We start from the raw sequence: 14,979 nt of genomic DNA, 5'->3' as shown, positions 1-14,979 counted from the left end.
TAGCGAAATTGTTGACGTCATGGACTGGTGGTTCACAGCCTGTTTCACACCATTCAGTCCTTTCAGTTCCCATCACGTTTCATTGATCCATATCTGACGAGGAAAAGTTACTCACAAGGTTGCTGAAAACTCTTTGACAGCCTACAACCGGTCCCGCCCTTCTTGGGGCCCATCAGGTAGGCGTAGTCCCCGAGCTTCCGTCAACCTTATGTTCTACTTGAACCCAAATTGCACTGTTTGCAAATCAATTTGGTTTTCACGGGAGACTCAATTGAACCTCTCGTTTATGGTGTTCTTCAACCGAATGTGCTGCCTTTACGAAAATATACTGCGATATCTCGAATATCGTACCAACTAAAACATGAGGTGGCCTGTGTGCAGCACATTCAGTTGCAGAACATCATAAACGAGAGATTCACTTGAGTCTCCCGTGAAGACCAAATTGATTTGCAACTGAGTGCATTTCTCGATAAAAGTTGTCTCTGTTTTTAAGTCATATGTGTTCAAATTTTGACAGTAGGTTTTGATTACAGATATGGAGATATTGTGATGGTTCGTATCTCAGTTTCATCAGGGTGGATTTCAATAGGTATCGTTCTAGCCTCTGGTATGCTTCGGTTTTTCATCCGACCCTATTTCCAATCTTACAAGCTTGACTTACGCAGTTACATAAGCACGAATAAAGGCACTACACAGATGACGGCCCTCACAAATTCAAGGTCGGCAGCTTACTTCAAGAATTTTCTCATTCAAACTCGGAGTTGTCCGGGAAATCAAACCGCTCAACCTAACATCTGGATGGTACGATAGCTGAGTTCCTTGAAACCACTTGCATACCGTGCATAGCCGAAGGTGATGATGATACGCGAAGCAATATACAGTTATATAGGTTGTTGATGGCTTCCACCTTTGACTACGGCAGCGATCAGCTCCAAATGGAACTGAAACCCTCTGGCAGTGCCACCACACGATCCTCTAACCGCGCATTTGTCATCAAGAGAGTATCAGAAGCGTCAGATTTTGGGCAATGAAAGCAGGAGACCAAAGCCTTCAAATCCAAATCCTCCGAACCATCGAAATTTCCCTCTTAGGATAAAGGGAATTCTTTTTCTGGAAGGAGCACTACCTGCAAGACTACTGAAAAATCTTCGACAACCCATCTTGTAAGTAATGTTCCTTTAAGAAACTACCCTGCGCTATCTCGGAGATTGTACCCGCTGAAACATGATTCATGACATTCAGTGGAAGCACGTCATGAACGAAGGGTTCAACTGGAATTCCAATGAGCCTCCCGGTAAAACCAGATTGTCTTGCAAGCGAGTGTAGTTTTCGGAACCCTTTGTTTAAGAACCATCGATATTGATCATATTGGTTTGGCTTATTTGTGACAATCAAGAAGGATTTGACTTTTCAGACGGGTATTAGAATTCATCACCGTACTGTCAGAAACATTCTATGATCCCGGCATTACTATTCCGTTGTGTTAGTTTTTTGGGACCAAGATGACTAGTGTTTTAAATTTTCAAATATACGCGTGGGTAATAGAGAATACAGAAGTAGCAAACCCGCATGTTTGTGGTGTGAAGAATCACCAGTGATAAACAGCTTACCGGCCTTGTCCATCAAGACCAAGCTTTCCTATCACGCCACCGCACAGCAGCTCGTGAAAACCCTAGAACCCTTTGGAAGAGTGGTATAGAGGCACAGTCTGCGCTACATTTTTCAATTCATGGATACCATTCAATCTTCAAACGTCACTGACAAGCTGGTGTGCTCGCTAGAAGTAAACCCCTCCTGTTCACGAAGCTCCTCTGATGGAAACTATTTCCTACATAGGCGCGCTGATTGGGCAGTTAGTCGTTTGAAGTTGCCATCCGCCAACTTTCTCAGATGTACACTTAATGTGCAACTTAGGTCCACTTTCTACAAACTAACCGATGAGGTTACCAGGGCTTCACCTTTGGGATGGCTGTTGGCGGGCATCTCCTAAGGGAAAAACATTGAAGCCTATCGTGGCTAGCCTTTCGCTTCACACTAGGTCGGCGAACAACATATTACTTCTTTCAGGCTATGATCATTAGCCGGATAGTATTCTAAATGTGTTCAAACGTGCCCAGCCGTTTCACTGACGTCAGTAGATAGATGAGAATATCTTCCGAGAAATACACTCATTTGCAAATCAATTTGGTTTTCACGGGAGAATCAATTGAATCTCTCGTTTATGATGTTCTCCAGCTGAATGTGCTGCACACAGGCCGCCTCATGATTCAGTTGGCACGATATTCGAGATATCGCAGTATATTTTCATAAAGAAAACTACTCACAGGGTCGAAGAGTTTTCAGCAACCTTGTGAGTGGTTTCCTTTATGAGAACATCTTTCATTTTATTGGTGGGGGTCTTACCAGACGAAGTGATGGCACGCTTCAGTGGGCAATCTAGCTGTTGTCATCCGTCACATTGAAGTAAGCGTTTGTTTTTCGAAGAGTCGTACTGTTGTTGGAGCTCATTAAGGGATCGTGGATAGACGGATTACGTAACATTGGTTCATATTGTTGACCTATGTACCACAAGTCCAACAACTCCAGCTGAACAGTTAGCAGATTTAGTTTCCTGAGAAATTAAGTGGGCTGGTGATTTCATTAAGATATTAAACAGTTTAGAACAAGACACTAACTCAACCTCTCCGGTAGGTCTACAGTTCCCGGTTTTAGGTTTTACGGAGAGTTTGCAACGTTTGTGACTGCGCCCAGTTTGCCGACGTAACAAATGGTTCACAACCCACCATCTGGTTATATCATCGTTATTCCAGACTGCCATTTCATATTACTAATACTTGGTTGAAGTATGAGCTTGGATATGTCAATCTAGTGAGAACACTAGTATTCGTTCGGCTGTAACGACTTTTCGTAGCCTAGGGAAGCACGAGGGCTGAGATACTGCCAGGTTAACCAAACCCTGGGGTTAGCTTTGAACCGCAGACCTTGTAGTCAGTAAGTTCGCGCCCCAACCACTAGTCTTTTTCGAGCTCTGGACTAAATAGATGTCCCATTTTTTAAATTGAGCACAGGGTGAGTTCGAGATTCACCAACTGTGGCATACGATCACCGTGTTGTGTAACTAACACGGGTTGTTCCACAGTGCCCTCAGTTGGTCGAAACTGGTATACTATTTTTGTTCCGGATCTCAGTTCCTGGATAACTAAGGATCTGACATAGGGGCTAAGCAGCATTGCGTATACGCAAACTTCTTATCGAGACCCAGTCTCTGGGAGACAGGTTTCCACTCCCCCTCTCACCTTTATTGCTCCATATATCCGCGGATTTTCTGCCTCAAGGTTTTATCGAATCTTATTTCTAACTAGCAACATCTCCACCTCCAATACGTGGTTTCAACCAAATCGTAGTACTGATATGTTTCTTATTCTGCTCCAGAGCCACTGGGACATATCAAATGTCGTGGTCACCTCTCAACAACAAGCACCCCGACGTATATTGCATAAATATATTCATTGTTAGGGCACCAGTTTCTTTGTTCAATTATACAAGACAGTGTGTACTTTTAGGTTTGATGTGAAACCTCATATGTTTTCTCTGCGAATAGTGCCCGATTTGTTTGGTATCTGAACTCTTTAGCACCCTAGCTATAACAGCCGCACAGTGTAGGCCAGACAACGCCAGACTGAATTTTTGATGAACTTTCTTTACATGATATTCAACTTGGAGCTAACAACAAAGGCCTATTTTAAAACTTTTTATGGGTTGCCTGTGACGGGTCCTTCAAGATTTGTGTGAATAGTTTCAGATAAGCAGTGGACAATTTACTTGTTGGGGTAGAGATCCATTCTAACGACAATACACTGGCTGTAGGGCTTCTGCTGCTCACAAGCCCTTATTTGTTTCGTGGGTTTTGGGTTGAAAGTATCCCCTTTGGAATTTTGTAACTCTGCTGTATTTTAATTACTCTCCGTGATTGGAATTTCGTATGTATGAAATTCTGAACATCTAATCATCCACTGCTATACTCCTTGGTCGTCGACCTACGTCAGGCAACTCATTTGATTTGACCAGCTGTCGTTTGTTACGCATGTATCCATCAGACTATGTTTGATTTCACAAAATTTGTTTTCTTCATCTGCGTTGTTTTCGTCTACAGAATCTAATGAGTCGGGTTGCAGAATTGGAAACCAGGGTGAGGCATACAGAAAATATGTTTCTGGGCAGTGTGTCATTGATACAACTGGCATTTGGTAAAGACCAGCGGACGTCAGACACATTGACTGGGATATCCCCCGAAACGGAGGAACGAACGAGCGAACAACAGCCGAGATCGCGTAATCTGATTTTGGATGAAGCAAAGACGAGGTTACGTTACCTCGGAGAATACGTCACTGGTGCAACGACTCGAATGGGAGAGCTTCTTGCTTCATTAGAGGTGGAACATCGTTGTCACGAAGAGGCTGACGCGTGCATAGGCCAATGGAGTGAACGTGCAGCGAGCATTATCGAACAAACTCGAGTAGTCGTGTCGACTAAAGAAGAAGCGGAAACGCGCCTCAGCTCATTAGAGGTAAGAAGTACGGATAAAAACCTTTGGGGGGTTTTCAAATTCATTTATAAACTTTCCGCGCGCGTTTTATTTTCGTAGTGAAATAAGTGAAGATGTTTAGGACATCATTGGGCTTGTTTAATGATGAAGATGTCTGCTTTTGAAAGTGATCACACTGCCGAAAGAGTCTACTCTTAACCATTCATAAATTCATTTGCTGTGTTTATAGGTTATTTACTGATTATCCATGATGTTGGCTCGGCTTGACAGGGTTGCAAGGGAGCGTTATGTATGCTGAGGTTTATAGGAGTGTCTTGGGGGACAAACCTCGCAAGGGACGACACTTCAAATAGAGCCACTTTTAATTCAATTTTAAACTCTCACATATTTTATATTCGTGGACTCTCCGTTTTTCGGTTTTCATCGAAAGACCACCCGTCTATTGTCGCTTCTGTTCCCGCATGCACCTTCAAACCAGATTGCAGTGGTTATAATGGAAAATAATCGCTCAGCTGCAGAGCCCCTTGGTTGCATGGCTGCCGAGCCACCTGAAGAAGCAGCGAGGGCTGGGATATCGCCACGTTATCCAAGCGTAGACAGGAGTAGTTGAGATGTCGAAGTTGGGTTCGAACCACGGTCCTTCCGGTCAGTAATTTAGCGCCTTCATCACTCAGTAGTTAGTGCCGTTATGCTAATGTTTTATGGCTCCCACTTACGTGCCACCAAGGTATTTGTACACATTCACCGAACTGTTAGAAAAATGAGTTGCTCTTCCGTGGGTATGTTGACTTTTTGAATGTAGAATTGTCCATAATGAGAATATACGCAGTTGAAATAGACGGATCTTACCTCTCAGGGCAGGGCCGAGTGGAGACAGTGCCCCATGTAAGCTGGCCGTAGGTCTTCCCGTCGTATTTATCTCATTACAAAGTTTCTCCTGCTCTCGTAACTCTCCCTAATATGCGCTTCTTTTCTGTTCAGGGTTTATTCGTTGAGCGTGACGAGGTCTACCTGAAAATTCAGGCGGCAGAAAATGCAGCCCAAAATGTTATCGATCTGCTCACGTTGGGCAGTTTTATTGCTACGGGACCGTATATGATGAATCAGGTCATGGATTCGCCTATATCTAGATCACAGAAACCTGTTTGTACCATGCGACCCATCAATACACTCGTTCTTGTCCACTGTCGAGAAAACCTACGCGAATCGATACACCTCAGACAATCTCAAATGACAACGCTTATGGAAACATTGACTAGCGCACTGAGGCAGACGGAGGCAGATGTTTCCCACTGGACTTCATTTTCGGAATGCTACACACGCCTAAAAAGTTGGATTGAGAGTGTGGTAAAAGAATGGAATGTGCCGGAAGTCGCTGACGAAACTGATGCTAAAGAGGTGGAACTGGTTTCAACATTGTCACAGAAGCAAGCGTTACTGGAAACCTACAAGGTATGCGCATGATGTATAGTTAGCTCGTTCATGTGACTGCACTACTGTTTTAAGTTGTATTCCCGATAAAGTTGCTCTGGTTAGGATATGTAATTGCTGAAGTCGTTGAACTGCTAGGCTTAAGGGGCAGCTCCACTCCCTCTATGGTAGCACGCTATTAAACCATTATCCATGCTATTTTTTCTGCCAATTTCAGGGACGGATGCAGCAGCTACGCGCTCAAGAAAGCCTTTTGTCTGCCGTTTTGGACCGGAGTGCCCCCCTGAAACAGCCAGAGGAAGATGAAAACCGTTCGACAGAGGTGGAAGGACTTAAAACGTGCTTCACACGAGCTCAGGACTATGTTTCCAAACGCCTGTTAGTTCACGAACAGCGTGTTGAACAGCATCGCCGTCTTATGGACATTGCAGGACAATCCATGGGATGGATCGATACAACGGAATCTCAGCTATTGCAAATTATTGATGCAGCTGATGAGTTTTATGGTTCCACTCGGATATCTTTTGATAAGCAGTCCCAATCGTACCAGCTCGATGATACGTCAAAAAGTTCTTCGGAATCTTGTTCCAAAATTTTTTCCGAGTTAATCTCTCGCCTAACCGAATTTGAAAAGTCATACTCCAGTGGATCAGAGCAGCAGACCCGTAACTTGGAGGAGGTGGCTTCGGTGGTGATGAAGGAAACTTTGAACAGTGGTGAAATCGAATCAATGCTGGAATCCTTTAAGTCGAATGTAATCCAAAGGGTGGAGGAACCGATGAAATTCCAACTTGCAGTTCTGATTCAACTAGACAGCTTGTTTATGGAAACCATTGATCAACTCAACAGATTTCACCAGTTCTTGTCCGCATGCGGTCTCGTCCTGCAAACCATCTATATTCCACTCACAACTGAGAGCCCAGTGGCTATGGGAAGGTCACGTGACATGCTACCAGAGACATCATCAGAAAAAGTTTTCTGTCTTACTCGGTTACAGCGACTCTTAAGTGATCTTGATGGTCAACAGTGTACTGATCTGTCTTCTCTCTTGACGACAAAATGCGACGAATTAAGAGTGGCTTTGCGTCGTTTGGGCCGGAGCAAATGTGGTGAGGCTGTTCAGTTCACGATGGAGAAAAGTCTTGATGCTCAGGTAAAAGAGCTTTTCGACAGACTGAACACAATGAAGAAGTGTACCAACAGTGGTTTGAATTATTGGCAAAAGGCACTGGATGAGCACAAAACGCTTGAAGAACTTATTACCACGGCGCAGTGTGAATTAGCAGAAGTGGAACGGGAATTGGAAACCTCATCTCCTGATCTGGAATCACTGGAGGCAAAAAAGTTGTCTTTCTGGCTTAATGGTGAACTTGTGTACATGTCCATTTTAACCAGTTTATCCCACATCTCGGACCAGGTGGATCGATTTGAAACAATTACGTACGAGAGAATGATTGAAACCTTCCGAGCTGTTGCTCTGACCACCGGATTGGAGGGTCGGAACAGTTTTTCCGAAGCCATTGAGCGTTTGAAGCAACAAGCCCATCGAATTTCGATGACGGTGCTCGAACGCCGGGCACGTGTTGATGCGGCCCTGGATTTCCATGTTCGAGTGCTGGAGGAGCAGCATGCTCTAAGAAATTGGCTGATTAGGTTAGAGGAGAAGTTGAGTCAGATTGAACAAACTTCAGACAAAGATCAATCAACGCGTGTCCTTCTGAACACGTCACAATTTCTGTTCATGTGGGACTCGATGAAGGCAGACGCACAGCATCGCACTGAACAGACCATGGTGAGTAACTTGATGAATAATCCTATCAGCTTTTAAGTTCCCATTACAGGTATTTAGAGGACTTCTATTTTGAACTCATCTGTTGATCATTTATCTATATTTTTCGCTTATGATGTCCCGTGCATATGTCTTGTGTGAGATCTTCAACACTGATTTGTGAGGTTATGCAAAGAACTATTCCATTGAAAAATCGTACCAAATTTTGCGAAACACACGCCACTCCTGGTTACGTCACCCTTAGTGTGTTACTAACCGATAGATCTGATTGTCTTTAAAGCAATGTAACGACAGTCAGTCACATATAGGGGCTCATAAGCTTGAGTAATCAGTGTTGCTCCACAGAATTTGTGGGGTACTCACAACAATGTATCCGTTTGCGATCTATACACCATTGTGGACCTTAAACTGTCAGCGTCAAAGATTTCAACCAGTATGATAATGTCTCCCGAGAAAAGAGCGACCGCATTGTTCTTTCTGGAGGGAATTTAAACTGATTCGACATTCTGAAAAGTACCGTTCTAGGGGTTGTGAAAAGAATAGTCAGGTTCGGTTATAGCTGATAGTAGTATGGGGAGGTTTGGGGATTTTCAGTTGAAATTTCATGCTGCAAGTCTAGCAGATAAGCACTATATAGGTGTTTTTTTCCTTGTTGAGAATCATCGGTAGTGCGCATCTCACGAAACTCCAATAAGGGAGTCTAGAACCCGGGACCTCCTGGCTAGTAGTTAGAACAATTAACCGCTTAGGCACGAGCGGCTGATCGTCAGTGTGATTAACCCGCACTTGGACAGGATGTAGCTTCACCTGGTAAGCAGCCATAACGGGTGGAGGATACTCAATATCGAGCATCGCATTCGCATTGCCGAAACCATTTCTTCAGTTGTGTCTGAGTACGACGGAAAGAATCGATCTTTCCAGCTGATCCGCCTCTACGATTGTCAGCACATTTGCCCATTGTTTTCCGTTTTTAAGAAAACGTGTGCTGGTTTGTCTGATGAAATTTAAGTCTATCATCTAACGTTAAGTCTTTTTATTCATGAAACCAACATCCAGTGTGCTAAAACAACAGATTATGCACAGCTTGCCGATACACCTGAACCTCTGAGTCTAAAGTGTCAAATCAAATTGCATCACATCATTTTTGAATAGGGTTCATCGGCAAAGCCTACTTTGTCAATGTTCTGTCATTGTTCTGTAGACATTACTTTGCTAATTGGTCTAGGGCGTTTCATCGAAGACTCCGTTTTTTGGTTCAGTTATCAATCTCCAGGGCCCACCGGCTGATGATGGTTTGTTTGTTAAGGTGTTCTCTTCTTGGTGTAAGTTTACCATTGAAGTGTACTTCAGGGGTTGACTCTAATCTATGGTCTTCATTCGGGTTGTTTTCTCCAAAGTGCGGAAAGTTTTTAAGTTTTACCACGATTGAATTGGTCGAAACGTAAACCTATGGTACTGGTTCGCGCATATTTACTCAAGCAGATAATGTGGGAAAATGCATAGTATAACTGACCTGGGCGAGTATTCTAACAGAGTACTCATCTAATAACCTCTTTGTAGTAAGCGAAATACATTCATTTGCAAAAAAATTGGTTTTTCGGAGACTCAACTGGAACCCAGTTAAATCTCTCGTATTTCCAGGCAACTGAATGTGCTGTGCCAGGCCACTTCATGTTCCAGTTGCTACGATATTAGAGATATCGCGATTTATGTATATACGTAATGCACTACTCGTAAGGTTGAGTCGGAGACACGAATAAAGGTGGGACGGGGGAACGGGCTTTCTAGGGTATGGTCCTAAATCGGGGATCTCGGTAATTGATTGACCTTGTGATGTCCCTCAATCAGGGTCGAACAAGTCAAACTGATTAGGCCATGGTAAGCAAGGAACTTGGATCGGACGCTTTTTAAAGCACGAATGAATCCTGCGAAGTATGATAGATACCGATTCTAATCCTGATTTTCCCGGGGTAACTTCGGATCAACCTCACAGATAACATTAAATAGCGTCCCAAAATCTATTCGGCGCCCAGTGTTAGCACCCAGCCGTTAATAGTTTTCACAGCTTTAGTGAACGAGAAAGATGTAGACTTGAACATGCGTTTAAACAATATTCTCGTAGTCTAGCCAATGTAACGATCCTCTAGGAGAAAGCAAACCTGTAGACACACATGGAGGTGGCTTGGCGAAGTAGATAGTCTTTCAGTTTTCGTCTGAAGATCGGATGGCTGGCAAATGTTGGGTAAGCGATAAGCGTTAATCGTTTAAAGATCCCAGTATTAATAATGAACTGATCAAGCTGCCTGCATAAGACAGTTGTAGGTATTTTCACGAAGGAAATTACTCACAAGGTTGGTGAAGACTATTCGTCAGAGCAAAACCGGTTTCGCCCTTCCACTTTGGGTTCATCAGGTAGGGGCAGTCCCCGAGTTTACGTCAACCTTATGTTCTACTTGAACCCGAGTTGGACAGAGTCGACAAATACACTCATTTGCAACTCAATTTGGTTTTCACGGGAGACAAGGGAATCTCTCGTTTAGGATGTTCTTCAACTGAATGTACTGCCTTTGCGGAAATATACTGCGATATCTCGAATATCGTACCAACTGAAACATGAAACGGCCTTTGTGCAGTACACCCACTTGCAGAACATCGTGCACGAGAGATTCACTTGAGTCTCCGGTGAAAACCAAGTTGAGATGTAAATGAGTGTATTTGCATCTTCATATCTTGGTTTGGTGCCTTTGTTGCGAGTGGCCTTATGTTGGCCGCCAAAATTCACCGGAGTGGCCATTTTAACTTAGTAGTGCAAACAGAAAGTTGGCTTCTTCTGGTAGTAAATACTCTGTGCATATTTTCGTTGCCCTGTTGAGCTCGAGGTCGCATTTGATTCTCACCGGTTCAAAGCTGAAAGAATTACTGGACTGTCTGATTCTGTAAAAGCCTTCTCCTATGTTTCCATCCCACTATCCTTACAGTAGTATATCTCCCGTTCGGTGTCACGTGTGCAAGTCAACATGATTACCTGACCCCAGAATGGTCGGTGAGCTTTTGTTCCCATCGCATATTAGGAGGATAGCATCCACGTATCTCAAATGGTGAAACAAAGATGATATTTCTTTCTCAAATAATGTTTTTTGGTTTGATCGTAAAGATATCGGCTAGCAGAGGATCAAGAGGAGATCCGATGAATACCCACTTAATTTGGCGATACTAGTTCCTGTTGAACAAAAATTGTACATTCTTGTTACAGTTCGGTTACTGAAAATATTGTATGAATGCCATTTGTATGGTTTAAGGCATAGGCACATAAATAGGCAGATAAATAAACAAATAAACAAACAAACAAATAGATAGATTGACACACAAAGGAGCATTCCTAAATACTTTTTCATAAATGGAACTACTCAACGTTCCTGGAAACGTTTTGACAGCCCACCAGTGGTTTTGCCCTTTTTTGGGCTCATCAGCTAGGCGCAGTCCCATAGTTTCCGTCAACCTCATGTTCCTTTACGAAAATGTACATGAAAAATATATAATACTTTTCGTTTCCAAAATGCTAGACCAGTTTTTCATTGTGCTCGGCCAAGTCTTTACCGGTTTTCATCCATTTGGTTCACAGAAGCTTCAACACGAGTTCCTTTCTCGACGTCAGCAGTTGCAGACATTTTCAGATCGACAAGACCAGGCGCTAACTACACTTAAGACAGAATTATCTGACTCTCTATCGGTGTTCACCGCCGATGAAATAGACCAAAAGCTTTCTGTCCCAAATCTGAAGGAAATCCATTCCGTGGGTTTGAAGAAATGTCAGGAATTTTTGGAAACTGAATCGAAAAAGATGAATTCTCTGAATGCTTTTGGCAAAGATGCAAAACTTGTGCTGGAGTCTGTCAGCGCCCTAATTGACGAGGTGGAATTTGTGCTCAGTGAAGCAACTCCGCGACCCACTGAATCGTGCAGCACCGTAAACTGGACTCGTCAAGCCCTGAAATCACTCTGCAACCGCTTCCAAAGTGAATTCAGCGAAGATGTGTTCGGTGAGATTGATTCATCCATAAGTAGTCTGGCGGATCAAGTTGCCTCTCTTGAACATGGCTCTGTAGAAGAGGAGCTAGCAACACAGTTGATTGATGGCCTCCGGAGCCAGTCAAAGCATGCAGCGCAGCGTGTCCTGCAGCGACGGAAGCTTGTGGAACACGTCCTCAACCTTTTCGAAGCATTGAATGAGGAGCTATTGAATCAAGACAGCTGGATAGCTGCAAATGAGACAAGTCACATACTAACCAGTACAATTCTACCTTCTACTCTATCCGAGAAACAAGATCTCGTTTTGGAAGCCACGGTAAGTGGTTGTTATAGCTTTTATACGCATTTCTACCTGCTAAGTCATTCCTTATATTCAGGGTGATCCAAACAAGCTTCTTAGTATCCGGTGATTACGCTTTTTTCGATGTGGATAGACTTCACCTCTCCCTTAGACCTTCTATTGACCTTCGTGAAATTGGATATCTTAACACTATTTTTAACGAGATAGGTTCCCGTAATTAGTGCTCAATTGGATGCCAAAGAAAGACGAGGAAAAAATGTTTACTCCCCTTGGATTTTCATAACATTAATCCCACAAAGAATAGTGTTCCGCAAAACCACTCGTTTAATTGTTTGATACCAAGTTATTGTTTGTTAAAGGTGCAAACCAAGAAATCCTACTCAGTGTGCTGTTTTGCACCAGCTAGCCAAGTAGTTGAATGTCATCTAGAACAATGCATGAGGACTGTTTATAGCTAACCGTTGAACAACTACCTAACGAGTTCGTCCTACAATATTAGCCTACATCGGTATGATGTGTTCTACCGCTTGCGAAGGAAAACACCGATTCAATGGCGATCCAGTCGACCACAGAGACATATTTTGCACTGCATATTCGGCTAAATAGCATTATACACGAAAGATCTATTCGAATCCCGTTTGATGTGCAACTTTGGTGAAGTGGATCCCACGTGGTACCTTCATCTTTATTGTAAATAGTATGATAGCAGTACTTCTATCAGGTGATATATCTCAAGAGGTTTGGCTGCATCCCATGATGGCAGTAGATTGACCGACCAGTGCTGAGCCTCAATCTTGTAACGACACTCGAGGAGGATCATCCAGGCATAGGGGCTTGTTTTGCCTGAGACTGCCAGTTTCTTCAAGTGGCTTCAGATCTAGTTGTTGGATTTACTTTGGCGATCTACTGTGAACACGTTGCCAGAGGGCACATGGAACCATTTTTCGTTCGAACCATTCTTTCCAACACCTAGTGCATCTAGACAGGCTAGTTCTAAATTCATTGCTTGGTCGACTTACGTCCAGTCACTTTCTTTCGATTGTTCCCATAATTTGAAACAACACCCTTTAGTTTTTGGCCATGCAGTCCAGCCACCACGCTCTGATTTTTTTCTCTTGAGGAGGCTCATTTTTGTACTTTGAGTAGCTTACTAGCCGCATTTGGCTCAAGATGAGCGAACGTAGATTGCCGGGTACCGAGCAGTTCCAGTAATCGAGTGTACGACCAAGTAGCGCCATGTCGTTGAGCATTGGAGCTTCATGCATGACTCCCTGCAGTTCGGAAACCATCTCAAGTTTGTGACTAGTAGGTTGTGATGTCATCGGAAGAGGTGTTTGAGAAAGCCTAAACTAGTTCGGCTGAAGAGTTGTTCAGCACTTATGGTTGTGCCAGTGAAGCTAAAACAACTCGCTTTATGCATTGTTTTGGGCTGTTCCATTGAGTAAACGATGCTATTTCCACATCTCGAGGCGTCAGAATTGAAGTAGATGTTCCAGAAAAGTCTGCACTTCTGGACATCTCCTCGTCACCAGGATTTGATTACTAACTTGATCTTTCTGCTTCCACCGCTGTTTAGAAAATGGGGAGCATTGAGTGACGTACCACAAAAACCACCGGAATTTGGTGCTAGGGAGGAATAGTTCATTATCCGCACGTGGTTGCACCAGACTCTCCTATCACTGCACCGAGTACCCCCCACGTTGTTGTCACCAGTTACAAGTCGACCAGCTTGGGTGTTCAGATTCTCGGCTAGTAATACTACATCTGTATATGAATCAAGTGGTTCATGTGGAGGTAAATTTCATTCCTATGCAGCCGGGACTGAATTTGGTTCGGGTATCGGCGGAGGGAGAGGAGGAGGAAACAATTCGACCCCATGACGTTAAATGTTCCTTTAGGTATCATGGCGCACGGTTTGAAATTCACTGGGCTCTAGTCAACGGGAGTTTTCAGACTCAGTGTGATTTCAACGTCCACCAGTCCAGGCGTGATTGTCACAGGACTTTCAGATTGTAGCAAGCGGTAGGTACGTCGAGGTGTAGCGGATAGAAGATGTAGATTGGGTAATATGATCGGTTCTTGAATTCTGGTCTCTGAAACACAACAGTCGTCAACATTTAAGATTGCTAGGTTTCGGTGAGTCTTCTCCGTTGTTCCGGCTTTCGAAGCGATCTCACATCGAAGGTCTGCGAGGCTATAGTATGGGACTTGTGCGTCGTCTTGGCCTACCCACGATAAGACACACGTTGGAGTAGAGGTAGCACCTGAGTGCGTGGAAAATCCTGAATTGGGACAAAAACTCTGGATGAAGGTTAAAAACAGACATCTGAGTAGTAGCATTGTGGATGTGTAACCGGCTGCACACAGGAAAGCCGTTGACCCAGCTGGTTAAAGTTGATTGATTCAACTCTAAAATTTACGAAATTTGCAATAGTGTTCCTCAATGCCATTCGGAATCTTGACATTGATTGTCCTATTAGCGAGAGCGCTGTCGTAACTTGAATAGCGCTCAGTCTGTTCGAATCGTGATGTGAAAACTGTGGATTAGCATACGAAACCCGATTTCAAAGTTGAGGATAGAAAGCACATGTGGAAGGGTGGATCGAAATTCGGAAACAGCCGATACTCCCCGCAAGATCCCCAACGAATTTGGCATACTCGATTGAAGAAAGTGCAGAACAGAAACCCAGTTCCGTCACGTTTGGATCCCACCTTCACACCGACTTACATTGCCAGTGAGTGGTTTGTTCAATCATACGTTCCGCATGAAAGTGTGAATCGCTTGATTCCTACAATACCGTGAGCTGATATTCCCTCTCTATGATGAACATCAACCAAACCCTAGACGTAGCGCTACCCATAAGGTTCCCGAAAAAAGCTTCG

The 14,979-nt window shown here is 43.7% G+C and overlaps 2 protein-coding genes across 2 annotated transcripts in view; one reads left to right on the top strand and one right to left on the bottom strand.

Moving 5' to 3' along the window:
* T265_12767 (hypothetical protein) overlaps positions 1-14,979 on the top strand; it is a gene marked incomplete at both ends in the record, with an annotated part of 64,865 nt that overhangs the window by 30,309 nt on the left and 19,577 nt on the right. The window contains 4 exons of the mRNA XM_009165386.1: positions 4,154-4,567; positions 5,447-5,998; positions 6,123-7,769; positions 11,335-12,111. Of these exons, the coding sequence (XP_009163650.1) occupies positions 4,154-4,567; positions 5,447-5,998; positions 6,123-7,769; positions 11,335-12,111 (3,390 nt within the window). The remainder of the gene's footprint in view (positions 1-4,153; positions 4,568-5,446; positions 5,999-6,122; positions 7,770-11,334; positions 12,112-14,979) is intronic.
* Positions 355-10,560, bottom strand: T265_01319 (hypothetical protein; the record flags this gene model as incomplete). The annotated part of the gene is made up of 2 exons (XM_009165325.1): positions 355-560; positions 10,329-10,560. 2 exons carry the CDS (start codon positions 10,558-10,560, stop codon positions 355-357), a joined length of 438 nt encoding a protein of 145 aa, XP_009163589.1.

Source organism: Opisthorchis viverrini (assembly GCF_000715545.1).
Source record: "Opisthorchis viverrini unplaced genomic scaffold opera_v5_14, whole genome shotgun sequence".
Taxonomy (NCBI): Eukaryota; Metazoa; Platyhelminthes; class Trematoda; order Opisthorchiida; family Opisthorchiidae; genus Opisthorchis; species Opisthorchis viverrini.
The sequence above is the reverse complement of the archived record's forward strand: the minus strand, read 5'-3'. Positions and strand labels throughout refer to the sequence as shown.